Source organism: Centropristis striata, chromosome 14, assembly GCF_030273125.1.
Source record: "Centropristis striata isolate RG_2023a ecotype Rhode Island chromosome 14, C.striata_1.0, whole genome shotgun sequence".
Classification (NCBI taxonomy): Eukaryota; Metazoa; Chordata; class Actinopteri; order Perciformes; family Serranidae; genus Centropristis; species Centropristis striata.
Genome location: NC_081530.1, coordinates 18,608,197 through 18,634,012, shown reverse-complemented (window position 1 = coordinate 18,634,012; position 25,816 = coordinate 18,608,197). Strand labels below are relative to the sequence as shown.

General features: G+C 39.3%; 4 protein-coding genes and 1 long non-coding RNA gene across 8 annotated transcripts; 1 reads left to right on the top strand and 4 right to left on the bottom strand.

The window, feature by feature from the left end:
* Positions 1-22: 22 nt before the first annotated feature.
* Positions 23-24,398, top strand: LOC131984670 (uncharacterized). 2 transcript variants are annotated; one of them, XR_009395581.1, is made up of 7 exons: positions 23-357; positions 704-782; positions 14,175-14,303; positions 14,467-14,628; positions 22,135-22,253; positions 23,818-24,019; positions 24,168-24,398. It is a non-coding gene; the product is annotated as an uncharacterized LOC131984670 (long non-coding RNA). The 2 variants fall into 2 exon arrangements; XR_009395580.1 differs by lacking the exon at positions 14,175-14,303.
* LOC131984669 (free fatty acid receptor 3-like) lies at positions 2,727-3,698 on the bottom strand. Its single transcript, XM_059349578.1, has one exon. It carries the CDS (start codon positions 3,696-3,698, stop codon positions 2,727-2,729), a length of 972 nt encoding a protein of 323 aa, XP_059205561.1.
* si:dkey-211g8.9 (free fatty acid receptor 3) lies at positions 8,803-10,427 on the bottom strand. The gene has a single exon (XM_059349574.1). It carries the CDS (start codon positions 9,790-9,792, stop codon positions 8,803-8,805), a length of 990 nt encoding a protein of 329 aa, XP_059205557.1. The 5' UTR covers positions 9,793-10,427.
* tekt2 (tektin 2 (testicular)) lies at positions 11,329-16,381 on the bottom strand. 2 transcript variants are annotated; one of them, XM_059349573.1, is made up of 10 exons: positions 16,216-16,381; positions 15,071-15,236; positions 14,833-14,958; positions 14,387-14,592; positions 14,143-14,286; positions 13,864-13,978; positions 13,531-13,638; positions 13,252-13,395; positions 13,035-13,114; positions 11,329-12,238 (listed from the first exon to the last, which is right to left on the bottom strand). In XM_059349573.1, the coding sequence occupies exons 2-10, from the start codon at positions 15,224-15,226 to the stop codon at positions 12,034-12,036; spliced, it is 1,284 nt and encodes a 427-aa protein (XP_059205556.1). In that variant the 5' UTR covers positions 15,227-15,236; positions 16,216-16,381; the 3' UTR covers positions 11,329-12,033. The 2 variants fall into 2 exon arrangements, with proteins under 2 accessions (XP_059205556.1, XP_059205555.1); XM_059349572.1 differs by lacking the exon at positions 16,216-16,381 and having other exon boundaries at positions 15,071-15,406.
* Positions 16,874-25,409, bottom strand: usf2 (upstream transcription factor 2, c-fos interacting). Of its 2 annotated transcripts, XM_059349576.1 has the most exons (11): positions 24,945-25,409; positions 24,192-24,235; positions 23,840-23,952; positions 22,568-22,687; positions 22,060-22,216; positions 21,320-21,407; positions 21,015-21,059; positions 20,552-20,610; positions 19,709-19,800; positions 18,633-18,761; positions 16,874-18,311 (listed from the first exon to the last, which is right to left on the bottom strand). In XM_059349576.1, exons 1-11 carry the CDS (start codon positions 24,980-24,982, stop codon positions 18,222-18,224), a joined length of 975 nt encoding a protein of 324 aa, XP_059205559.1. In that variant the 5' UTR covers positions 24,983-25,409; the 3' UTR covers positions 16,874-18,221. The 2 variants fall into 2 exon arrangements, with proteins under 2 accessions (XP_059205559.1, XP_059205560.1); XM_059349577.1 differs by lacking the exon at positions 21,015-21,059.
* Positions 25,410-25,816: the final 407 nt, after the last annotated feature.

Sequence of the window (25,816 nt, the reverse complement as noted above, 5' to 3'; positions counted from 1 at the left end):
GGTAAGCTAAAATGTGTTTGAAGTGTTTTTTTGTTTGTTTGTTTTTCGTTGGACAGGCGCAATATGGCGGCGACTCCCTGCAAAAACCTGGACATTTTAATGTTGAATGAATTAAATTTATTTTAAACATAAAAAGAACAATAAAACAAACACTCGGGACTTGATAGCTTTGATTAGGTCTACCATACTAATGGTGCTTAGTTTACAGTGACCGTTATAAGTTGTGCTAATAGTTAGCTAGTGCTAACGGCAAATTTGCCGACAGAGCTAACAGCCGTTAATGGCCGTTAGTTTAACTAACCGTTGCACCTTACGTTAGCCTGGTGCTTCCTATGAGCACCACCTGCAAAAGCTTTGGTAAGTTGAAATAAGTTTTTCCTAGTATCACCATCTGGTAAAAATTTCAGTTTGTTTAAATAATTTTGTTTATGACAAAATACCTGCAAAACGATGAACATTTACATCAGTTCACCTCCTTGCAATGTTAATGAGCCACACTTTTTACACTCAGTAAGAAATGTAAAAATAAACTATTCAATAGATGTTGAAAAACTTTCAATATCTCAGTGACTGGAATTACTGTCAGAGCTCTGTTTTAGTAAAACAAACAAACAAAAATAAAATTGGAAACTAAATATTTTAACTCCATCATGTTTGCTGTGTTTCATACTTGTTTGTAATTTAATTTAATTTAAAACTTCAGAAACAAAGGTGGCATGGTTCACATGCTCGGCTGGCCTGATGTGTCCTGAATACACATGATGGCAACTTCACTGGTAAAGGTAGGTTGCAATACTCATATATAATGTATTATTATGTATATATTGTGTACAGATTATTAGCACAAAATTAAATGATTCTTTGGTCTCTTTATTCACATGATAAGGCATTGGTAATTCAATGTGCAATTTTAAAATGGTATAATTGGTCTCTTTATTCAAATAGTCATTTAATCTATATGATAATTAAGGATTTCATAGGCACTTTGTACATTGAATTTCCAGTTGACTAAAGAGGCTAAATATCACCTGTACTTTTTTTTTTTAAAGATAATTCTTTAAACATTACAGGTACACAACAGTTACTCTTGAGGAAATTATAAGGAAACTATGGGACCCATAAATCAAGAGTTGCACAGAACTATGTATCATAATAAGAATTTACAGGTGGGGGAAACAAGTCGAATATTAAACAGCTGAATGACTGTGACGCAGATGTTAGAGGTGAATTTAAGCCAAAGAAACTAAACAAAACCGTTTATTTTCTGCAATAATCACATCCCTTCTGCATCGTTGTTCAGCGGACTGTTTACTTGCTTGGGAACATGAGGAAATTAGATTAATTAAACTTTTTTATAAATTGTTGGTATACACAGTAAACTAATAAATAAACTCTGAACCAGGTCAGTAAATGACAGAACACCATAAAGGATGCTATCTGTGTGTACATGCACTCCACCTGTACAGGAGCGCTATGTTCATTATTACTGACAGGAAATGGTGAGAAGCCGGTTATCTGTCACCTCTGTTTGAAAGACACACTTTATAACTGTTCTTCACTGTGACATTGTGTAATCTCTGTTGACACGTCCGCCTCTTCATGCATATAACTCCAAATTACCTCAGCAGTGTACCATCTCCACTTCCTGCTTATGTAGGCTAACATCCCCTTATTTTTAATTGCTTTATCCCTTGTACCTATAAAACACTTGTCTTTGATTAAACAGTGACCTTGATCTTGTTGCACAGTGAGTCACAGAAAATAGGATATTTAACTTGGACACTGTATGTATCTGTTCCAATGGGACAGTTTGCTCAGTCATTTTTATCAAAAGGTCAGACAGGTTGTGTGTGCCTCTACGAACCAAAAACATGTACATGACGTAATTATACGTGAGTCACACTTTAGCAGCTTTGATGGGCATACATCTCTGCCAGAAGTATTTTCCCCATTCTGTATTTCCTTTATGACTTGGTCATTGTGCACTGGAAATTGAAAGCCCAAATAACCCTGCAATGTCAGGGCTAATTCTGCTTTGGATCAGCACTAGCATAGAATCACAGGCTGCATAATGTTACAATCATACATTTAGATGGCCACCAGTTGTAATTATTTGTTTCCGGTAAGTCATGTTTTGTGCGTCAGTTTGGCTATCCTACAAACTACAATACCCAAGAGGAAGGAGTTGTTTTGGGCCAAGACAGTGCTGTTCACTCTTATCCAAAGCCAATGCTATGTAACTCCTAGTTGAAGCACTTCCACTGTTTGAATGGGAATGAAACTCTCCTGGATAAATCATTAGTACAAATGATTACCAATTGTACAGCCTACTTAAAAAACTTCAGGATAGAAGTTATTGACATGATTAACGCCCAAGGCGCATTTCGACAGAAAACATCCAATCAACCAAGCTGAAAATGGTAGATTTTACAGAATGTTAGTGGCATACTGTGCAGGTGTTTTTTTTAGCCCTGCTACAATGCAGCGTTTTAATAAATGAATATGAGGCAAAGTGCAGCAGTAATCTACCTTATAATTCATTATACGTGACAACTTGACTTACTGTAAAAGTATCGGGATATAACTCTAACACAAACCCGTCTTTTATTCTAACCCTAACCTTAACTCTTCAAAGTTGGCTAGTGTTGATCAACCCAAGCATTTATTTTGTCCATATTTTTTCGCATCAAATACACACCAAAATGTTAATATTTTCTCCAGAATTTTCAAGGATGAGGTGCTTCCTTGTATTTTTCAGTCTTGGAGGGTCTCTGGTGAGGACCCCTGAGGATGTGCAGCTTTGCCACGATGTTCCTGAAGCAGTGATTTAACATGCTTCTGACAGCCGCTGAGGAGAAGTAGAAGATAAATGGATCCAGGCAGGCGTTGAAGGTGCTGGAGAGCAACGCCACGTTCCTCCACTCCTCACTCTCTTTGCGGACAAAGCCCACAACGTGGGAGGCGTTGTAAGGCCCAAAACAGACAGCAAACACTATCAGCGTGCCGAGCGCCAGACCAATGGCACGCAGCCTCCGGCGCCTGCCGATGTTTGGAAGTCTGGACAGGATGAGGATGAAGTTGGCGTAGCAGAAGCAACAGATCAAGAAGGGAACACAAAAGAGAACTAAGAAGAGCTCCAGGCGGACCGGCAGCAGTATATCGAGCTCCTCTTCGGTGAAATTCAGATAGCAGGTGGGCGGAGGCCGGGCCGACTTGCTGACAGTGTTGCTGTTGTTGGTGTCTAAACCTTTATTCCACTGTGAGTATGGCATGATGTAGACAATGCTGAGATTCAGAGAGGTCACCACCCAGAACATGATGCTGGCCAACACGGCGTAGCGAGGTCTGCGACACAGAGAATACCTGAGGGGGAAGGCGACCCCCAGGTATCGCTCCACACTCACAGCTGTGAGGAGCAGGGTGCTGTTGTAGATGGTGACGTAGAACACGAAACCAGTGAAGGGACACAGGGCGTAGGGCAGCATCCACGCCATGCCATCAAAGGCCTCCTTCATTTTGAACGGCAGGAAAGCGAGGAAGATGAGGTCGGAGATGGTGAGGTTGAGGAGGAGGATGTCTATCGGGGTTGCCTTGCGACGCACCTTGCGGCAGAAGGTGCAGAACGCCAGGATGTTGGCGGGCACCCCCATCAGGAAGGTGATGATGTAGACAGAAAGCAACAGGCCATTGCACAGCATGGCGGCTGGGACGGAGTCTTTTAGACACTGCACACAAGAAAACATGATTCAAAAAAGCAAACATTCAGAGATACCATGAGATTGACATTTGGAGCTTTGAGTAAGATGTCTCAACATCTAGCAGATGGATTGCTATTACATTTTGTATAGACATTCATGATCCCCAGGTCAAATTTATATTTGTCCATGACTTAAGTTAATGACAAAATACCTGCAAGTCTAATGACATTCCCATCAACCTCTGCTATACTTGTTTTATTGCTAATTAGCAAATGTTAGCAGGTTAAAATGCTCAATTAAAATGGTAAACATGGCAAACATTATACCTGCATTAGCTCTGTTGTCATTGTGAGTATGTTAGCATGCTAATGACCTTTTATTAAAATTCCTGAAGGAAACTGCATGTACAACATCAAGGGATCTTAAGACATTTAAAATCCATTCTTCTTGTTAAAAAAAAGTACATACAAAAGTTATCCTTGAAATATTTAAACAAGTCAGTGGAAATGACAATCTATCTACTATTTATTTTTTAACATTTGCAAAGAAAGATGCCTCAAATATCTCAAACCAGGCAACCGAAAAAAAATCTTATCCTGTCTTAACCTCATATTCTCTTTTAGATGAAATTCAGGGATTCAAATTGACAGATCTGACTTTGAGCCCAGAAAATCACCATGAAAAAGCCATTATTTGGTAATGGGGTAAAAAGACAAGTTATATAAGGTTATATATATATATATATATATATATATATATGTATATTAACCAACAATGTTTTGTCTTCCAGTACTTGCCAACTTCTCTTCCCTTTCTATGGACTGAGCCCCGAGTCCATTACTTCCTACTGAATAAGTACCTTTAAAACTGGCTCATAAATACTTTATATACATTTCTTTCTTCAAAAAATGTCCTAAAACAGCTCAGTGGGCACTTTATTTTTTGTAACACGTTACTCAAATAGGAATAAAACACTGGAGACTATTTTCAGAGTTTTAGGACAGTGATTGTGGGATTTTATTGAAATACAGTGTCCAAATCAATAAAGGATAATATGCCTTAAATATAGAAGCCAAGACAATACTTTAAGTTATATTAATGGATCCAAAGCTTTATATTCAAGCATTCGCTCCCCTCAGTTTTACTTGCAACACCTTTTATATCAAACAAGAACCACATCACTTAAGTGGAAGTATAAAAGTATAGATTTGCAGTCTTTATAAGTTTCTTGAAGACTCACCTCTGTGAAGCATGAGAAACCAGGCTCTCCATCACTGTGCGACCGTCCTGTGTGACGCTGCGGCGATCTGAGAGCACACCTCGCCTCCTGGAAGCAAACTGTTTGATCAGATCTGTCGAAGGCTGCACTTAATAAGCACGTCCTGCTGAATAATGTGCTATCTCGCCTTCAATAGGGGGAAATTTAATAAGCTCCCGGAGACAATCTTTGTTCCCCACGCTCTCCAAACATCATCACCCAGCAACTGGCCGAAAGCTCGGTGTGATGCCGGTGGAAATGTGTCGTAATAATTATATTTGTGTGACAGGCTTTGAGGGTGACGAGAGGGTCAGACGTTGCTGCAGGCCAACTTTATATGTTTTGTGCCCGGCAGAGGACAGAGAACTTAGATTTACATGTCTGAAACTGAAAAATGCAACCTTTGTTTTGAATTACGAAGTACTCAAATATTTTACTTAATTAAAAAGTAGCATTATCACACTGAAGAAATTCTCTTTTACAAGTAAAAGTCCTGCATTGAAATTGTTTCTTTAGTAAAAGAACAAAATTAGCATCAGGATATACTAAAGCACTAGAAGTAGAAGTACACAGTACAGAATTACACATTTCAGAATTGGGGATTTTAATGATGTTTTATTAATGCATTCATCACTTTAATGTTGCAGCTGGTAAAAGTGGAGATAATTTCGATTTATTTATATTAAAACAAAATGGGATTTTTCAAAACTGATACAGATCCATTTCAATTTCCATTGAGTCAATCTTCTAAACAGGTCAAATCGTTCAATTGCAAAGTGAGTTTGTTAGAAGTCCTGTTTTTTATATACTCCATTATATGTGAGGATAAAAAACAGTAGTCCGTGTAGTATGATATGAAAATGCCTGTACCTCAGAAACTACAAGGGGCCCAATTAAGTATTTGGTATCTCTAAATTCATATGCAGTGTAAAAATATTTCACATGGAAGGCATTTGATATTTTTTTTAAATCCTGAATTTGATCATTGATAAAAGTCAGATTTTTCATGAGATGTAAAAAGCTTGAAGTTGTATTCTTTGGCATTTTTCTTATCATAATAAATGCAGTCTTTGGGCACAAATGGGTGAATAAGGACAGACATTGAATATTGTTAAATTTTTACAAAGCATAATAAAAAATATGCTTAAATGAAATTAAACCTGTCCGTTTTGTAAGTTTTTGTAATTTAGAAGCTAAAGATTAAAACATTTCTGACAATACACCCAAGTAGGTTCAGATTAATTTATTAGGGCCTTTAAGCAGCGATGGTCGAAGAAATGCCAGTTTGCCGTAGTCATGGGTAAGGCAAACCAGTTGTTTTCCCATAGAAGACAGCTGGTTACAACAACGCTTGTTTTTCTCCAACGCCGTAGCCGTCCTTTCAACCGTCACTGCTTATAGACCCTATTATCACCAGCAGCTACGATAATAGTTATTCCAGTAAAAGACGTCTGACTCACCTGTTATCTGTTAATATCAGTGACATGTTTTCCAGTTCTGGCAGCTGACACAAGTGCTGGTTAGCTGGAGTCACTCAGCTCCACTGTGTCTCAGTTTGTATCACAGACCCTCCCACCAGCCCCCTTTTTATACCATCCGTCTGCACAACAACATCCACAACAACAAACTGTGATTACTCTGCTGCATGGTGCCAAATGATCCCTGGCTGATCTGAGGTTGAACATTAAAAACACATTAAGAGCAGATGTGTTTATCAAATGGTTCATGTATTTGTATACACAGTAGCATGGTGGGGAGACCAGGGGCCTGCTCCAAAAAGTAAGTTTACAAGATAAGCCAGACTTATTTAGTTTAGTCTGATTCATTTGTCAGTTGATTTGATTCTTTTTAAGCAAATTCAACAGCGTTCAAGCTCAGTTGCTATGGTAGCTTATGCTGGGAAAATAATTCCATTTACTTTATGGATTCAAATCAACTGAAAATGAATCAAACAAACCAAAATAAGACCTGAATTATTTGGTAAACTTGCTTATTGGTGAGTTAAAAGTAGGTCAAACTCACACCTGTAATAAATATGTTGCAGCAAAATCGAGCTCCGATACAATAATTTATTAGACATGGATAAAAAAGATAAGATTGACCCCAATGAAGGCAGTTTTACTGTCGAAACATTTTTTATTGATGTCTAATAAATTATTGCATCAGCGCTGGAGTGTGTGGTGACTGATTTATTTATTTTTTAACTTGCTTTATGGAACAGGCCTCTGGGATGGTTATAAGGCGTTTTGTTTGAGCATTAGTAACTCAGTGGTTGTTTGTGCTGGATCTCTTAAACTTTGATACACATCTCCTGTATTTGTCACCTTAAAATAAAACTTCTAGTATAAGCCTAACTGCTCCTTTTTCCTAACCTTACCAAAGAGGTTTTGGTGCCTAAACCTAACCGTTTTACAACCTAAACTTAAACGGTCATTTGATTTTACCAACTGTAAGTGCTGAATAAGCAAAATACATTTTAAGATTTTTTTTAAGATGAAAAGATTTGTGAAACTCAATGGCTGCACCATTTTTTAGTACAGGCTGCAATGATAATGTTTGAAATTGAAGTAATTGATTACATGTTATATTGTAATGCATCGGATTATGCTACTAATTACAAAAATTGCAGGGTAATTTGTATTCAGACTATATTTCAAAGTAATCTGACTCAACCCTGTCAGTAACTTAATTTGTTTGCAGAAGCTTTTCACACTTTGTATTTCCAAAACTGACACTTTTTATTTTTGGTTTTATTTACTCTTTAAAGACAACAGACAACGGACACAATGCACTTGTTAACATCATACTTTATTTTGAACATTTTACAATTGACTTAATTACTATCATATGTTCTGAAACCAATAAATTCATGTTCAAACAAATTAAAATGTGGAGTTGATTGGGGCGCCCCGGTGGCACACCTGGTAGAGCGCATACCATAGAGGCACCGTCCTCGTGAGCGGGCGGCCCGGGTTCGAATCCGACTCGGAGCCCTTTCCTGCATGTCTTCCCCTCTGTCTCCCCCTTTCACTCTGTTTCTCACTATCAATAAAGCCTTGAAAATGGCCAAAAAAAAAAAACCAATAAATGTGGAGTTGATTTAAAACATCAATCATCAATTGTTGATAATCCTTTATGCCAAACTATTATGACTCATTACATCAAGTAATCTAACAGCATTAATGGTCTGCTCCATTATCTTGTACCAGTGATCCATGCAACGGAATACAAATACAATGCAGCCATTATTAATGATATCAGCACCTGACTGTGTTTGAGGAGTCAACATATCTGCTGTGGGAAAGGTCTTTTCAGATGTCAGCTTGTCTTCTCTGAAGTCTTTTTGTGTAAAGAAAAGAAAACCTTTGAGAACACTTTCCAAAAGACAACATGAAATATTTCAAAGTGATTTTCAGTTTGGAGCTGTGACTGACTGACACCAGATGGAGCCATTGTCCCCGAACTTAATCGTGTGATGTAAAGTTCAGCATTGTTTTCCACTGAATGGTTTAAAACCAAGACTTGTTGAACTCTTCCATTTAAAAAAAATGCAGTTTCCTCAGTCAAAAACATGGATTTCCAGGTCTGCTATTAGTTCCCTTTTACTGGTAATTTGGCAACACCTTTGGCCTGTCCCGGTGTGTGAAACACTCGAAGGGAAAAACTGCATAATGAGTCAATTCTCTCATCAGCAAAAACACTGACATAAAATGGAACTAATCAGCAAATCATAGACTTGCAGAACAACTTTACATTCTTCTCTTATTTTCATCTTCTTTTCTAACATTTAAACTAAAGAAAAAAGATGATTTTCTGGTTTATGTGTTAGGAGGTGGCATCCAGACGTCACTCTTGACTTACTTTTGTCACCTCGGCACCCGCATGGCTCCTCTCAGATACCGTATGTGCTACCTTGACATGTGCAATGCTATTACATCGATTTCGAAAACCGTCAATCCGGCTGAATTGGCTTTGCCGTCCACAGATTCTTCCCATGATCCCCCTCGACACTGCTGGCGACAGCATCAGCATGACCACAGGCTCCAGGAAAACATTACAGGAGCTTGTCAGCATGGCGTATGTCCTCCAATTCACATTTTCCCCCTGCACAAACCCCACAACGTGTGAGGCGTTGTAGGGTGCATAGCACACCACAAACACAGCCAGCGTGGAGAGAGCAACAGCCAGGGCTCTTCTCTTTCCCATGGGGCGCAAATTTGAGCGCCACACCAGGGTGACGCAACGCAGTGTGCAAAAAGACGTCACAATCAGAGGCAAGAGAAACAAGACGATGGCCATCTCCAGGCGTAGAGGCAGCAGAACAGCCAGCTGGGTGGCGTTGAAGTGTTCGTAGCAGGCTGAGGTGTCATCCTTCGTGGAGACAAAGTTCCCTCCTTCAGCCACCAGGGCGAAACTGAGGTGAAGGAGCACCAAGGTCCACAGTGCAGCGCTGATGAAGCAAGAGATCCGAGCACTGCGGTATCTCTTGTAGATAATCGGGAATGCGATGCTGAGGTAGCGCCCCACTGTCACAGCGGCGATGAAGAGGCAGCTGCCGTACAGCGAGGAGAAGAGGAAGAAGTTGTAGATGGGGCAGACGAGTGCTGGTAGCCTCCAGTCCTGAAGTAAAGTCTCCACAGCCTTGACGGGCAGCCAGGCCACCAGCACCAGGTTGGCCAGACATAAGTTGAGGGCGTAGACCACGTTGGGTGTGGCACCGCGCTTTCGGGCCTTGCGCACGTAGACAAAGAAGACCAGCACGTTGGCGGGGAGGCCCAGCAGGAAGGTAAAGATGTAGACAGAGAGGGCGACACAGTCCTTGAAAGCCAAATGCATGTCTTCAGTTTAGGACATGGAAACCGCTGAGAGGCACTGAAGGTCCAGGATAAATCTTCAAACAAGACTTGTCTAAAATAAGCAAACAAACTGATTTTTTGACAAATAGTCAGGTGCGTTGTCTTCCTTGTGTCCTCTACATTTATTAACCACATCTTTCAAAAGAACGATTCTCCATTCGTAGCTCAGGGAGCTGTGCTGTGCCAAGTTTCTTAAACTCCACTCTGTTCAGCTCTGAGACAGGTGAGAGCAAAAAAAATAAATAAAAGGAGGCGTTGGCCACAAAGGTGCTGATGCATGTGGGCAGGAAGGGGGCGAGGTGCACACGACATCATGACAGAGATCCAGATAAGGAGATGCATCAACTCATGCAGAAGAAGGGGGCATTTAGCCGGCACCAGGCTGACTTAATTGCCCTCTCAGTGGAGGGCAACAGACAGGTAGCATCTGGGCCCTTAAGTGAAATGATTCAGAATAATTCAGCGTGCCAGGAAGCACATGGCCATCCCCTTAAAGCCGAGGCTGTCTATATGAACTGGAGGGCCGGGCTGTAAAGTCATAAATGTGCTGAAGTTGATGGTCGATGCGAGGACAGGATGGGTTGGGCTTTGGGAAACGATGACTTGTTTGTGGCATGACGGCGCTGCTCACAGTTTTTATGGTGGAGAATGAGTTCTTTAGTGTGTGTGTGTGTGTATGTGTGAAAGTGAATGTAAGAGCAGAGTGGGTGGCTTTTGTTGAGGAAAATGGAGCAGAAAATCCCCGTTGCTTGTTGCGGAGGCATTTTATTAGAGCAGGATACCAAGAAGTGCCTTTTCCAAGAAAAGACCCACAGCAAAACACATGTCTGTTGCTGTTTGATTTGTCTATTGATCACTTCTCAAACAAATGTGTGTATAGTTACTCTTCTGATATCTTGCAAAGTAATGACTACATATTGACCTTGTTTATTAGCTGAAGTGAAAGTAATAATAGCATAGCCTTTATTCGCCTCATGAGGGCCATTTAATTAGTCCCACTTACGGGAGCATTTCAATAAATTAGAATATCACAGAAAAGTTTATTTATGTCAGTAATTCAATTTAAAAAGTGGAAAATAACACATTATATAGATCCATTACACACAGAATGAAACATTTCATGTCTTAAATTATTTAATTTCTTCTAATTATAATGATTATGGGATACATTTAATGAAGACCTAAAATTTAGTGTCTCAAAAAAATTGAATATTACAAAAGACCAATTTTAATTTATGCACTCAGTACTTGGTTGGGGCTATTTGACTTGCACTACTGGAAATGGACTTTTCCATCATATTCTAATGTATTGAGATGCACCTGTAAGTTGTCAATCACAGCAGCTACATAGTCTTTTTAAACAGCAAATTAAGTCAGCATGGAAACATTTTTCTAAAGACAAGCATACAATTGTATTTACTGCAGTAGGCCTCACTTCGTAAACTTTCAGAGACAAGACACCATACTTTTTTTTTTTTAAAGATCTTGCTCTGCCATCGAAATCCTCATAAAAATGCAGTAACTGACACAAACACATCCATTTGGAGACATTACAACAGGGGAAGGTGAGTGTTATGGGGGTTTATTGTCTGAGAGACTGTTTAGTGCCTGTTTACCAGATTTTTTATCTATACAGTGCATACTGTATGAGTCATTATCACCATCTTCATGCTCCAAACAGCATCAGTTAATCAAACAACATATTGAGGATAAACATTAAAGCTAATGGTCAATAAAACTAACGAGCTAACCTGACATGAACGTGAGCACTTGTGAATTCTTGTACGCAGTCATGGAAAAAAAGACAACATCAAATGTTAATTCATTCACATGCCAGACATACTGTATCTTCATGACTAACTCTTTATTCAGGCGAGAGGAAACAAGCAACTGTTTTAAAATTACTGTCTAAATTAAATAGACACAGATGAGGTACATAACTGATCATTTAACACAACACAAAGCAAATCAATCACATAAAGATTTAGACAGGTCAGGATATTTTTTTGCAAGAAGTAACAGTTTTTGTCAAATAAATAAATAAAGTTAAAGTGTTTACTTCTTTTGCAGTAATTGATTAATTTTAGACTAAGAGAACTGAATGTTCCTCAAATTAGGACAGAACATTGGCTGAATGGTTAAAAACAAAGTCAAAGCTAAAAATGAAGGAATCACCCTCATGTATTTTTTTGTTTGGTCCCTGCGATTTAAAATCCTAGTCTTACTGAGCCAGCAGCTGCAGGTTGCTCCTGCCGCTGGAGTTTGTGAGTGGCACCAACAGCACCGGGGTTTTATCAGTGCAGGAGGGTGATGTGAGGCGGGTGCGGGTTTTCATGCTTCGTTGTTCCAGAGACATGGCTTCCTGTTTTCTGGAAAGATCCTGCAGCATGCGGCTGTGATGAAGCTTCATTTTCTGCAGAGAGTGCCTGAATGGGCATGTGACGGGAGAGATGGGATTAAAGTTTTTAGAGTGATTTCTTTCCTCTCTGGTATTCAAAACACTTATTTGTGACTTTTGATCTTTCAGCCTGTATACTGTATTTTTAATATTTTTTATCAACTGTATAGAAGAGATAGTCATCTATTTTAAAAGCATTATTATGCTTATGCATTAGCCATGTACATCTCAATAATTTAGAATATCATAGAAAAGTTTATTTATGTCAGTAATTCAATTCAAAAAGTGGAAATAACACATTATATAGATCCATTACACACAGAAAGAAATATTTCAAGTCTTAATTTTTTTTCTAATTATAGTGATTATGGCTTACATTTAATGAAAACCTAAAATTCAGTGTCTTAAAAAAATGTAATATTACAAAAGACCAATTTAAAAGTGTGTTTAATATGAAAATGTTGGCCTCTGAAAAGTATGTCCATCTATATGACTCAATACTTGTTTGGGGCTATTTGACTTGAACTACTGGAAATGGACTTTCCCATGATATTCTTATGTATTGAGATGCACCTGCATACAAAACAAACATTTTCTTCACTACCCTTAAATGGACTTTTTAATGGTAAAATAATTTGCATCATATTGAAAGGTACACATCTTTTTCCTACATAAATCTAGGTCTTATCAGTTACTGTATCATCTTGCTGGATTCTGAATGTCAATAACAAAAAAAGAAACTTGAGGAAACTCCCATTTGACTTTTTAATATTGCCACACGGATGTTTTTGCTGATGAACCATTAAATAAAAACTCTGACTCACTGGGCTTCAGAAAGCTTCTGTTTCAGAGTCATGATTGTCGCCTCCAGCTGATGGACTTCATTAACGAGGCTGTGTTGCACCTGCAAACAAACAGGAAGGAAAAGACAGACAGAACATGAGCACTAACAACCAAACCTGCCCGAACCACAGCGCTACTTCCACTGCACCTGCTAATATTCCATATTTATCACATCTACAGTATGTGCTGTATTTAAACCTCATCTCTGCAGAGGTCCATGCCAGGTCTAGTGGTCCTGTTCTCCAGTCGGGTGTGAGCCAGTTTCACGCAGGCTGTCTTTGCCTGCAGATCTGCATCCAGCCCCTGGATGTCTCTTTCCATTTCTGCCATTTCATCCTCAGTCTACAGGTAGATGTATGACAGTCAGAAGCACTTTACTATAAACAGAAATCCATCACCTACAAGGGACATTGCTGGATTTAAATGAGCAATTCTCAAACATTAGAAACCTGCTTCTTCTATATATTATAAACACACAGTTTTTATTTGCCATTCCAGCTCATCGCACGCCTGCTCTTCATGGTGATTGCGCTTACGAAGAGCGAACTCTGTGGCACGGCGTTGAATGTCCAACTCATTCTGCAGCTAAGAAAAACAAAACAGAATAATTAATTGGATATTGGCCACATATACAACACAATAAAAGAGATCAAAGCAGAATTAGTGCACAATACCTCCAAATAGTTAAGAAAACCAAAGCATAAAATATTTGTTTAACATTTCCTGCATCACTTCATGTGTTTTATTCATTTATTCAACAATTATTTTACCAGGCAATATGTACATTTCAAATATGTACATTGTACAGACCTGGGCTCTGGTGAGACTCATGTCCTCCCTCATTTGCAGGGACACCTGCATGGCCTCCTGGGCACGAGCCACATTATACTGGCTGAACTGGACCCACTCCTGGGGGGTGCAGGAACTACAACAATGACAATGAAATTACAGTACTTTAGCTACTGAGGCATGAGTTAACCAGGAAAATTGAAAAAGAAAACATTCAACTATATTCTGCTTAAAATAATCTGAGAGTTTTTTTTTTTCATTTTTAGTCATTTTAATTTAGTTATTTCATCCCAGGATTACCCTGATGGTATGCGGGTTGGGTTTGTTTTCAGGGAGATCTGAGGTGACTTTATAGTAAGTGACAGACAGGACATGTCAATGTCCAGGGCGTCCATCTTGTTCTGGATGTCAGCAGTCAGCTGGTGCCGAGCCTCCTGCAAAACACTGAGAACAACCACAAAGTAAGGTTCAGAGAAAAAGCAAAAAAACAACAACAGAAAATGGTCCCTCTATGATTTTTGCATCACACCATTGCATCTCTTACCACAGTTGCTCAAAGGACTTGTCTATGTGCTGCTGCAGAACTTGCTGCACTCTTTCAATCAGCTCCACTTCTTTTTTCAGCTGTTCATTTACAGGGTCAGTGACAAGCTCGTACCCTCGCCGTCCGTCCCTCAGGGTCAAGCATTCACAGCCAACCTCCAGGGGAACAGCAGTCGCAGCCAAGGCCGTCTCAGTTTGCTCCTTAGACTGTCCCAACATACAGTAAACCTCACATCACTACAGGTCAGTAAGTCTGAAATAACACCAACATCATGACCAGTATGATCATTATTTATTGAAGGCACAGCCACCATTTCTTTAAACTCTGTATGATTATAAAATATACTGAAACATACAAATAATGTATACATGGACTGGCATCTTTATACTATTATGAACAGAAATTGAGACAAACTCAGTTTTTTCAGAAGTTTTTGGTCAAATCACCAGGGTCAGAGCCTCCATCTCCTCATCCACTTTCTTGGCACAGGTTTCTAACGCCTCTTTCCACCGGGAAACATCCCACACCCTGTCACTCAACCTGCTGGAGGTATCGCTTTCATCCCAGATTGTCTACAAAGAAAACGTGCAAGAAAATGACTAAATTGAGGTTGATAAAATAAGGACAAAAATAGACACATTTTGTTTAGCTTTTTGGCATGCACCTTCACCAATATAAACTTACCTTGCAGTTGGTCACGTTGCGTAGTGACCTCCCTTCCTGCCGGATCACATTAGAAACATGCCGCTCATGTTCTGCTGTGGCAGACAGCTCGTGGTTGTTGGTGTTCCACTCTGACACACTGTGGCGCAGGCCAGGCTTTGCAGGAAGTGCAGACATCCTACTGCTGCTGCAGCAACATGCAAACATCCAAATCACTCTATTTTCAAGTAGTTAAATGTGCAGGGTTTATTTTAGGAAGCATATTGAGTCTACTACTATCACATGCAGCACAACTAGACCGTGAGAGATGGTGCAGCAGAAATTGCATTATTAGTCAATATAAATTTATCACAGGCTTGTTTTCAAATATCACTAACCAAATCTTCCCAAATCATAATGCTACATTCTCAGAGGAAATAGAAGCGTTGCCCTTTGGCAGTAAAAGTCTCAACACTCTTATCATATCATCTGAACAGAAAACAAATAAAGTTGATGTATGAGCATGATGTAGGACTACAAATTGCTGTCAGGGAAAATTAAGGTCCATTTAGTTAAGCAAAATATAATTTTTACTTATGTGGAGCACTGCTAAAAAAAGCATGTATTGCTATAGTTACAACTACCTGGACCTGCAGTATCATTTTGAAAAGTATCACTGAATATTGTATTGACATTTTTTATTGAATCAAGTGAGTGCTTACCATATATTTAGAATATATAACAATCAGTCGGGGTCCATTCTGTATAATGAGCACTATTAGTTTTTATACTTTAATAACATGCTGGTACTTTTGTACTTTTATTGAAGTAAGGTTTTGAATGCAGGAGTTTTACTTGTAGTGGAGTAATTTCGCATTATGATATTAGTACTTTTTTGTGATATTAGAATGCTTTTACCACCACTGCGCGTAATACAGAAATGACAGACACGAAGTAAATCTCTGAGGCTATAGGGACCAGCAAATTACGGTTGTCATAAAACGGCTAATTTGAGTTGAATGGTGTTTTCACCTTGCCGAGGTGACAACAAGGCCATAAAGTGTACATGACGCATCTTTTATTGTATTAGCATGGTTATTGCTGCTGTTTAAGAAAAAGAAACTCAAACACCGCGACGAAGCGTTAAAGTCTAATTTCAAAGTTTCTTCACACCGATTTTTACTCACCGGGATTCTAGAATGTTCAGATATTCGGCGCGTGATGGTTCTTCTGGACCAGGTTTGCTATGGCAACAAGTAGTCGAGCCGTCTCCAGGCAACGAGCGAACACAACGTTGACGAAATTCTTCAATAATTAAAAAACTGCGGCAACGTCGTTATGTGACAACAACGTAAAGTAAGGTCCAACAATAACCCTAGTTAGCAGTGTTGCGATTTTAATACTGACGACGTTTCATCTTAAAAACGAAGTGGAATAGAAACAAACTTTGAGGTTGTATCATCACTTTTTAAAAGTATTATTTGACCCCCTGCTGCTTTTGTGATGTCAATAAGTATACAGTTTGAAACTACTCCATAGATAATAAATTGAGAAAGATCTTATTGATGATACAGAGCACCGATGGTTATAATAAAGAATATACAGGTACATTCTGTTTCAGGACTGAGAACACGAGATTATAAAGCTAATTTGGTATTAAAAAAAAGAAAAGAAAAAGAAACACAATCTGTGGGTCCACAACATCAGCCTCCCATTCATTAATTACATTGTCTATGGAGCAGCTCCACAATCTCTACTTGTTAACATCACAAGTTGGTATGGAAATAAAATATTGATCCCCTTCACACAAAATGTAGGCAACATCTTTGATAAACAACACTCGGGTATAAACACTTCTGTTTTATTGTAGTATCAGAATTAGTCATGCCAGTGGTTATATTTCCATGCTGTGGTGACTTTCAGTGTAGACAAAAGCTGGTTAGTTACAACTATCATCACTCGCGTTCAAACTACCCTCAGCACATTCCCGACCAAGGTTGTTTTACGGTCTTCTGTCAGCAGCAAAGGTTCCCAAAGTTTCAAAGAGTTAGGGAAAATTGCAAAAAAAAAAAAAAGCACCTCAGGTGTCCACTAAAATGCAGCAGGACTAGTGGGCCAAACAGGCCGGTCTCAAACCAAGACCTCTCATGACTGAACCTCTATTTCAGTGCATCACACCAGTGACCTATTAAGCAGATATACAAACCAACCACATTTTAATGCCCGTTAAATGATTCCCACCATGAAAATCATGTCATTCTCATTTATCTGTACATTGCACCTAGCGGGGACACAAGAGAGATCTAACTGTAGAGACTTCATTGAGTCCAGGAACCACTTCCCAGTGCACTATCCCAATTACCTGAGCTATGTTAACACCTAAATTCTCCAACAGGCTCCTATTAAGGCCTTGCGCTAAAAATAAAACCTCCATGCCTGTGCTATCAAGCTGCTTTTACTTTGACCGTCAGAAAAGTTTTTATATATTTTTTATTTACTGACATTGGATTTTGTTTGTGAGCTCTGCCTGGTGCTTGGAGTGTCAGTGTAAAGAGGCAGAAATTAAAAAACGTTACCTCAAATTGCACACAGATCAGCTACATATACACATGATCCTATGACAGTAAAACTATCCATCGCAACAGCGATGAGCATAATCAAAATTTGCCCATTATGTTTGTTGCTGGAAAAAGTATATCCTGGAATCAGCTTTTCTTTCCATGTACGCATTTCTTAAACACTAATAAATAAAAATTAAATGGGAGCTATTATTAACATTAAGTAGTTTCAAACACAACAAATGTCAACAAAACAAAGGAAGTAGGACAACTTTGCGGTACAATAAAAAGGTGAAATCATTAAAAATAGATTTTCAATGGCAGGTTCATAATTTAAAGTAAAAAGAAAGTTTGGTGCAAGTGTGGTGGTGCTGTGCAGAGGTTGTATTCCTTGAAGCAGAGGTGAGAGGTTCAGTTAGCTACACAGTTAACGGATTTCAGAGCATTCAGCCTTCAACAGCTGGAGGTGGAGGAGGCGTTTACAATCCTTCAGTGTTCGTCTCGAGCCCTGTGTGTGTTTGTGTGGTCCGATTTCAGATGGAAATTGTCTCATTGTTATTCCTTTCCTGGTATTGTTCAGGTGGGTGGGAGGATGCGACATTGTGTTTGTGATGTTACAAGTGTCCAGTCCACAATCACTGTGGTGTTGCATCTCCATTGACTTCTACACCGTGCTGCTGTAGCTGTGCTCGAAGCAGTGCATTATCATTCTTCAGTTCCTCAATCTAGAAGAATAAAATATAAATAAATAATTAGACAAATAAATAGAAAAGTAGCAACATCGGAAACTTAGTTTCACCCACTATCATCCTTGGAGTTTAAGTGTGTGTCTGAGTAGTCAGGTTTCCATCAAACTGTCACAAATTTATACAAAATTTTCAAAAAAAGTTGGTGAGCACATTAGGCTGAGGTGTAGTGTAACCTTATGTTCACAGACGCTGTATATCAATTTATTGTTTCTGTGGCACAAAATAAACTTAAACACGTACGTTAAATTTAAGCTGAGTGAACACAAAGAAAGACAGGTTCATATATTTGAGTTTAACCTGTTGTCTAAGCAGGTCGTTGTCCATCTCCACTCGCTCCACCTCTTTGTAACTCTCCTGCAGTCGCTGGTTACTCTGGCGCAGCTCTCGGATGTAGTCACAAGCTTTGGACAGGATGCCTCCTTTACTCTGAAAAACCCCCAGCACATTTAGATGTTACAAAAAAACAAATGCCTTAATTATGACTCATCAGTTCCTTAACTGCTAATTTTTCTTTTTTATCTCCAAAACAATTACCACTTAATAGAGCCTCATTTCGACTGAGACTGAGACTCACCGGCTGTGGTTAGATCTGGTGTTTCAATATGACTTGTAGTATCAGCTATGCAAGCATGCATTAGTCAAAAAACCTCAGAATGCACAGAAAGTGCACTGATTCATGGGTTCAGGTTTAGCAGTCTGGATGTAACCCAGTTTCAACATGCATGCATGCAATGTGAAGATATGAAGGGCAGAGAATGTAACGCAGACGCAGATTTAAAAAGATTACAGACATAAAGCAGACACAATCAGGCTAAATGTGGACATTCTAGCAGCTTGACCTAAAAAAATATTTTAGAGCCAGATAAGTCCATCCTTGGTCTGCTCCACTCTTATTTTATGGATTATCTCACATAAACTAGTGACTTGCTTTCAAAAGACACCCTCTCTCTGTACGTCCCTATGGTTGACACTGTAACAGGCCTTGTTTTTTTTCTGACCCTGCAGCCTGGAATCACTTGCAGAAAGATTTGCGGCTGGATAGGTTGATCCCAATTAAAGCATTTAAACATTTAGTGAAGGAGGCTAATTCAATTGGAATTCCTAATTGCTTCACTCGCAAGATCCTTTTTCCCTTGTCTGTCTTCTAGGTCATATGATCCTCATGTAAGATCATACTGTGCGTTTTGTTTAAAGCGGTTTATCGTCTGCATGCTCTCTATTGCTTTTATCTTGGCCAGGCTTCCAGATTTAGAAAATTCAGTGGGACCAGCCTTGCTAAAGAAGGGTTAAAAAAGACAGGTAGCCATCTGTCACCATCTAACATGCTTTGGAAAATACGTGGGCTTTTAGAAAACGGTATTTTGAGCACTCACCGCTCCAGTTCTGCTGTCTATGCTACAGTCAGGGATGATTTTTGAAAGTGTGACAATCCAGTTGTTAATCTTGTCTCTTCTTCTTCTCTCCACTGCAAACAAAGAAAAAAACACCTTTTAGGACAGGAAATACAACTTCAGACCCCTTCAAACTGAAAACATTCAGGCCTTACACATACATCAGCATGAAATACTGTTTATGCAGCATTTACACAAGGAAACATGGTGTAAAAAAGGCCACCAGCTCCGGTGCCTGAGCATGCTTTGTGCATGTGCACACAGTGTGCCCACACTAACCACCTCAAACAGCAGTAAGGGAGAAGTGCAGATTAGGAAAGGGTGGCTAGACTAGGGAGTTTGTGTTGTGTTCAATGTGTTTATATCACATGGTGTTAATAATTGGTAGCTATTCAAGCTTCTTTCGTGAAAGATGCCTATGTTTATCTTAGGTTTGCTTTTTGCTTAAAATGCTGAATTCTATTTATTTATGTTCTATTTACTGTTACAGAACCACACACAAACTCAGTTCACACACAGAGGGTTCCTACAGCTCATCTCAAGATACACTAAGCCTTTTCAGGATGTTTCAATGCCACTTGGAATTCATGTTAAGACAAATTAAAAAAGTAAAACTTACCAAAATTTAAGAAAAACAAGAGGCGTATGCATCGTCTTTTACCAGACCAGGATCCAGCATCTCCCTCTTTCTAAAACTTTAACACCCTGAAGTGACTGCAGCCACACATTTAGATCCAAAACATACACACTTACACACCTGAACTTTAACAACCATCTCCAACAAATAACTAAGTTAAGACACTCATGACACCAGTGACCACATACCTTCATTGTGTTGTGCTCTTCGCCTCTCATCTCTTGGCGCCCGAGGACCCTCCACCTTCCTGTAAAGACACAGCAAAACAAAAGTGACAATGAAATTATAAAGAAATTGGCAGATTTTCAATATTAACCAAATATGTAACACCTGAATTAGAATAAAATTAAAGAAAAACAATTATTGTCAGATGCATCTGAATTTTTTTTGTCATTTGTTATTCTTTTTATTATCTGGTTGATGAAAAATGTAAAATTCATTGGTCTTCATTAGTCTTGGGGGGAGAAAAGCTGAACCTTCAGCTCCTCAGACGGGCGTTTTGTGGGCTAAGCTAAAGCTGGTTGTTAACTAAACCTGTCAACATATAATTCACGATACAAGGATGCTAATGATGGATTAGTGAGCCACCAAACGTCTCTCTACAACACATGATGGGGGCAGGGTGGGGGCGTATGTGAAAGTTCTTCTCACCAGTTTGAACTGCCATGCTGCAACATCTCGCTTTCACCAAGGTCTCTGGGGATGGCAGGTAAGTAGGACAGAGTGTGGTTTTCAGATGTTGGATGTTTTAAATGATGGATATTGATTTGTTTTGTATCTTTATTTGTACACACAATGACAGAAAGGGAAGGAAAAGGCAAAGAGTATCCGATCCACCGTGAAGTTACAGGGAAAGGGGTGAGAAGTCGGCCAAACACGTGGGGGAAGAGAGTTATAGTGATTTGGTAACTTCAGGGATGGGATGAATGTGCTGGGGAGTGTTTAGTTATACTCACGCAGTGTAGGTGTGTGTGCGTGGTGCGATGGTACGAGGAGCTGTCGTCTGTAGCACCTCAGGGGGGCTCATCATCACGTAAAACTGGCCTGGATTTTAAGAGACAAGTTGTGAAAATTAAAGATGATTGAATTATAAATTGTTGGGTTTTTTTTTTACTGTTCAGGAATGTGATCTACAACAACATACTTTGGCCATTGTAGGTTAAATTAAATAATTAATTAAATTCAATAAATACTTGAGCATATTCTGATATTATGAGGGCATAAATTTGAAAAGGAATTCTCAAAGACTAAAGTCACAAATTTACGAGAAAAAAATATTTTTGGTCAAGGAACCACATTGATTGAATTGATCCAATGCTGTAAAATGAAATCATGTGGTTGTATATTTTTTATCCCACAAATGTGTGACTTTAATCTTAGAAATGTGCAAGAATAAAGTCTGGAAATTCTGAAATTCTTTGATTTTACAATCTCATTACATTTTTGTCATGATTTCACACAATAGTCTTGGAAAAAAATGTTCTCATAGTATTACCCCTCCCGGATTCTGGATTTTTTTTAACTATATAACTATAACTATAACTGCAGGAAAAGGAAAATAATGGAAGTCTAATGATGCAAATGCAGTGTGCATCATTATACATCTCCCTATTGTAATCAATTCAACTGAGAAAATCTGTTGACATATATTATATGCATTCAATTCTGTCCTGTTTCTCCCCTGTCGTTTTCTCACCTCCTGCCTGTGCTATCGTTGGGTCGGCGGTGGCCTGCACGGACACGGCCGTTCCATCGCTGACGGTGGCGGCAGGGAAATAAGCGAAACGTGTCTCTCCTCCCACAGTCTCACCGCCAGGACTGCCCCCATTACTGAAAGGGTTCTGGATAACAGCCTGGCCAAGAAGGAGTCAGGGACAAGTCAGTCAAAAAGTAAACAACTTACACAATCTTACCGTATATGATACGTATGTCGTTGTAAGTGTTCACATTGCTGTAGTGGTTCTTGGATTCATTTTTCCCCCAGTTATGATTATGGATTAAGGATAAGGTTGGCAGAAAAAGTAAATTAAATCAATTTATCCTTATTATTTTATTTTAAAAAACAAATAAGAGCCAAAGCTGTACGTCTCGTTATAGTTAGACACAAACTCTTCTTTGCTGCCTTATTTTTTTTAAGTAATGGGATGTGCATATGAATTAGTTAATAATCCCACCCTTACACCTGCTTTAGTATGTGTACTCACCTGTGCCACTGCCTGAGGGGCTCCAGCAAACGCTGCAGTGGAGACGACGCTGACAGCTCCAGTGCCATCAGCTGTTGCTTCTAATTGATCGTCTGTCACCTGAACCACACGATAGGTCACCTGAGGACAGAACAGACAGTAAAAGTTACAAAAAACAAATAATAAGACTAACTCAAAGAGCCAACTTCACCCTGAGCACAGTGTTTGACATTTACCTTCTCCTTATTTCCTCCTCACCTTATTTGCCCGTCATACAAAAAGGAAATTGAGTGATATCAGCTGTTTACATCTGTCTCATCTTTTTCCCATGACATTCGAGGTTTGCGTTTTTTTCTAGAATTAAAATGAGTCACTACGTATTTGCCTGGTGTTTACATTTCTAAGAATAATTTTCTTTCTTTTTTTAACCTAGGTGCCATTTTAACCTTTTTTTCCTGTAGGACCTGTAATAATCTAACAGCACACAGAACATTAACCGTGTGAATGGGGCTTTAGTAAAGCAGTAATTTGCATTTAAAGAATAAGGAGGGTCATGTGTTTTTCTAGCTTTTCAAAAATCATAAAGCTAAAGTGTAAATGATGGAATAAACAGTTTATTTATTTTAATGTACAGTCTGTGGATAGAACACAAAGTGGGGTTAGCAAACAACACTATCAGATTGATAATAAAGTTTTTTTAAATAACTAATGTTATGTATATGAAGTGAGCCACAAACTGCTTAAAAGCAGGGTACGCCATTTATTAAAATTGTTAAAAATGTCAATGGGGTTCTGAATTAGGTTTCATTAATGTTAGCCTATTTAGGATTAAAAACCAGAAGTTCCGGTTTCACTTCAGCTCTCAATTCTATTAAGTACAGGTAATATAAATCATTAATTGTGTGGTAATTAATTAGAGTATTATTTAAAACCCCTGTAAGGGTTCACATAACATGTAAGGTAGCATTAGAATGAGCTAACCACAAACTAGCCATGCAAAGTCAGCAAAGCTAGAATACAAACATCCAGATTAATGAAAAATGCATTTGCTGTCATGTGAGACCCCCTCTACTGAAATTCTACTAACTCATATGTCTTGGGATATGAATCGTTTTTGGTTACATGCTTTAATCAGTGTGTGATAGAACTGTGTTGTTGAATGAGCTGTCTTATTGTGTGTGTATTAAAATGCTCTTATCTGTCTTGTAAAAATATCTTGATCTCAGTGAGACTTTCTGAAAACGATGATAAACTATATATATTTTCTGCAGATAGCAGGTGCTCCATGCTCACCTGTCCTCCGCTGTTCTCTGTGCGGAACTGGTACTGCACATTGTCAGCGAACGCAGCCTGCGGGACACCGGTGATGGTCACTGCAGTCTGCTCCTCCGTCCCCACCGCCTCTCCTGCAACACACAGGTCAACACCTTCAAAATGTGACCCTACAGCGAGGCAGAGCCATGAAAAACAGATGTGAGTTGGTGCATTTCTGCACAAGTAGGATTTTTACAAGAATGTTGGTTCAGGATAAAGTCTCAGTTCCTATAATGTATTATTACATATACATATACACAATACTTTTAAAATTTCTAGATAATAAACAATTTGTTTCATTTGGCAGGATTACAAGAAATGATGCTCCTACCTTCCTGTAACTGCACCACCTCTTCTGTTTCCTGTTTGTCGTGACTAAAAAAAACAAAACAGAACACCAGTGAGTCAATTATTTATCAGAAATGTGCTGTCTCTGTGAATTAAGCTCTACTAGGGCTTGATTGTGGATAGAGGTCGCCCCCAGGTGGTCACATTAGGGCATTATGGATAAAACATAAATAAAGTGAAATATAACTGGCGTGCAAGCGTGACAGAGTCATGTTTTCTGCAACTTCCAGGGGGAAAATGACAATTATTTGACAATTAAAACTGATGTGTTAAAGGTTTGATTTACTACACAAGGCAAGACAAACTTCAGAAATAATTATAACACTATTAACAACGCCCCTTCTAGTTGTATTTTAGCATTTAAATCATTAAAGAGTTGCATCGGGTACATCACAGCACAGTGCAATTGACTGTTCTTACTCAGAATTATAGACATATTGCTGCCGTGCATTTGTCTCTCTTGTCAAGTAAATAAAAACAGTTATCGTGATGTTACACATTTGCAAAAAGGCGCTCCGTTTCTGCTAAAAATGCATTTATGGATGCCGGAACGCATCATCCTCCACAAGTTGCACACCCATAGTTCCCACCGGAGGGTAAAAACGAAACGATGCATAAACATTAAAAGTATCTGTAGTATGCAGGTTATTAACAGAGCATTGCGTTGCAAGGAGAAAAAGGTTTTAGGCCGTGGAGGGAGCCATGGCTGAGCAGGAAGCGGCCAGCAGCCTCTCACCTCGCCGAGCTGTCCAGACTCTGCTCCAGCATATCCATGAAGCTTTTGCGGGTGTAAAACGCCGATATTCAACGACACTGATTTACGGAGATGGAAGCGCTGATCACGGGGACAAACACACGGGTCATGTGAGAAAGACAGTCCAGGACACGTGAGGCACCGACCGGGCAAGGAGCTAAAATGGAGGCCGCTGCTGAGCAGGAGGAGCCGTCTGCGTCTGTGCGGAAAACAAAAAAAACACTCCGGGTATTTACGCAGCTTCACGGAGGCGATGGTGCTCCGACCGGGGGGTTAAGATCGTTAAAGTCTTTTAGATTAACTGCTGGATGCACGGATGAAAGATTATTTCCTTTTAAAGTCGTCTGTTGGGATTCTTTTTGTCCTTGAGTTTCCTTTTTTTGTTGCTCTGCGGCTCACAGCTGCTGTTTATCCGCGCAAAGCTGCGGGCTGCGACATGCGGCCGATAAGATCCGGAGTGGACTAGTCTGTGTGTTATATTATATGATTAAAATAGTGCTTTTTATTCTGTTATTGTTGCTCTGGCTTTGTAGGGCGTCAGATTTTGCAACCCAGCTTTCACGTGACTCATTGGATGCAAGTTGTTTGGGGCTTTGAATGGATTATTGTGTTTATTGTCGGTTTAGTTTTGCAATAAAACTTGTATACGCATAGATTATTTGTCTTCGTTTTTTAGACAATCACATATTTCCCCCTGGTAATCCTTCAATCTGTGCAGTGTTAATACAACAGTTGACAAACAGCTCTTCAGCGGCACTTTTTTCAGGTTCTTTGCCCAGGTGACCGCTGGGATCCAATACGGGTTTTCCCACAAACCACATGACAAAAACTGTCCATGTCGTGCCACAAACCAA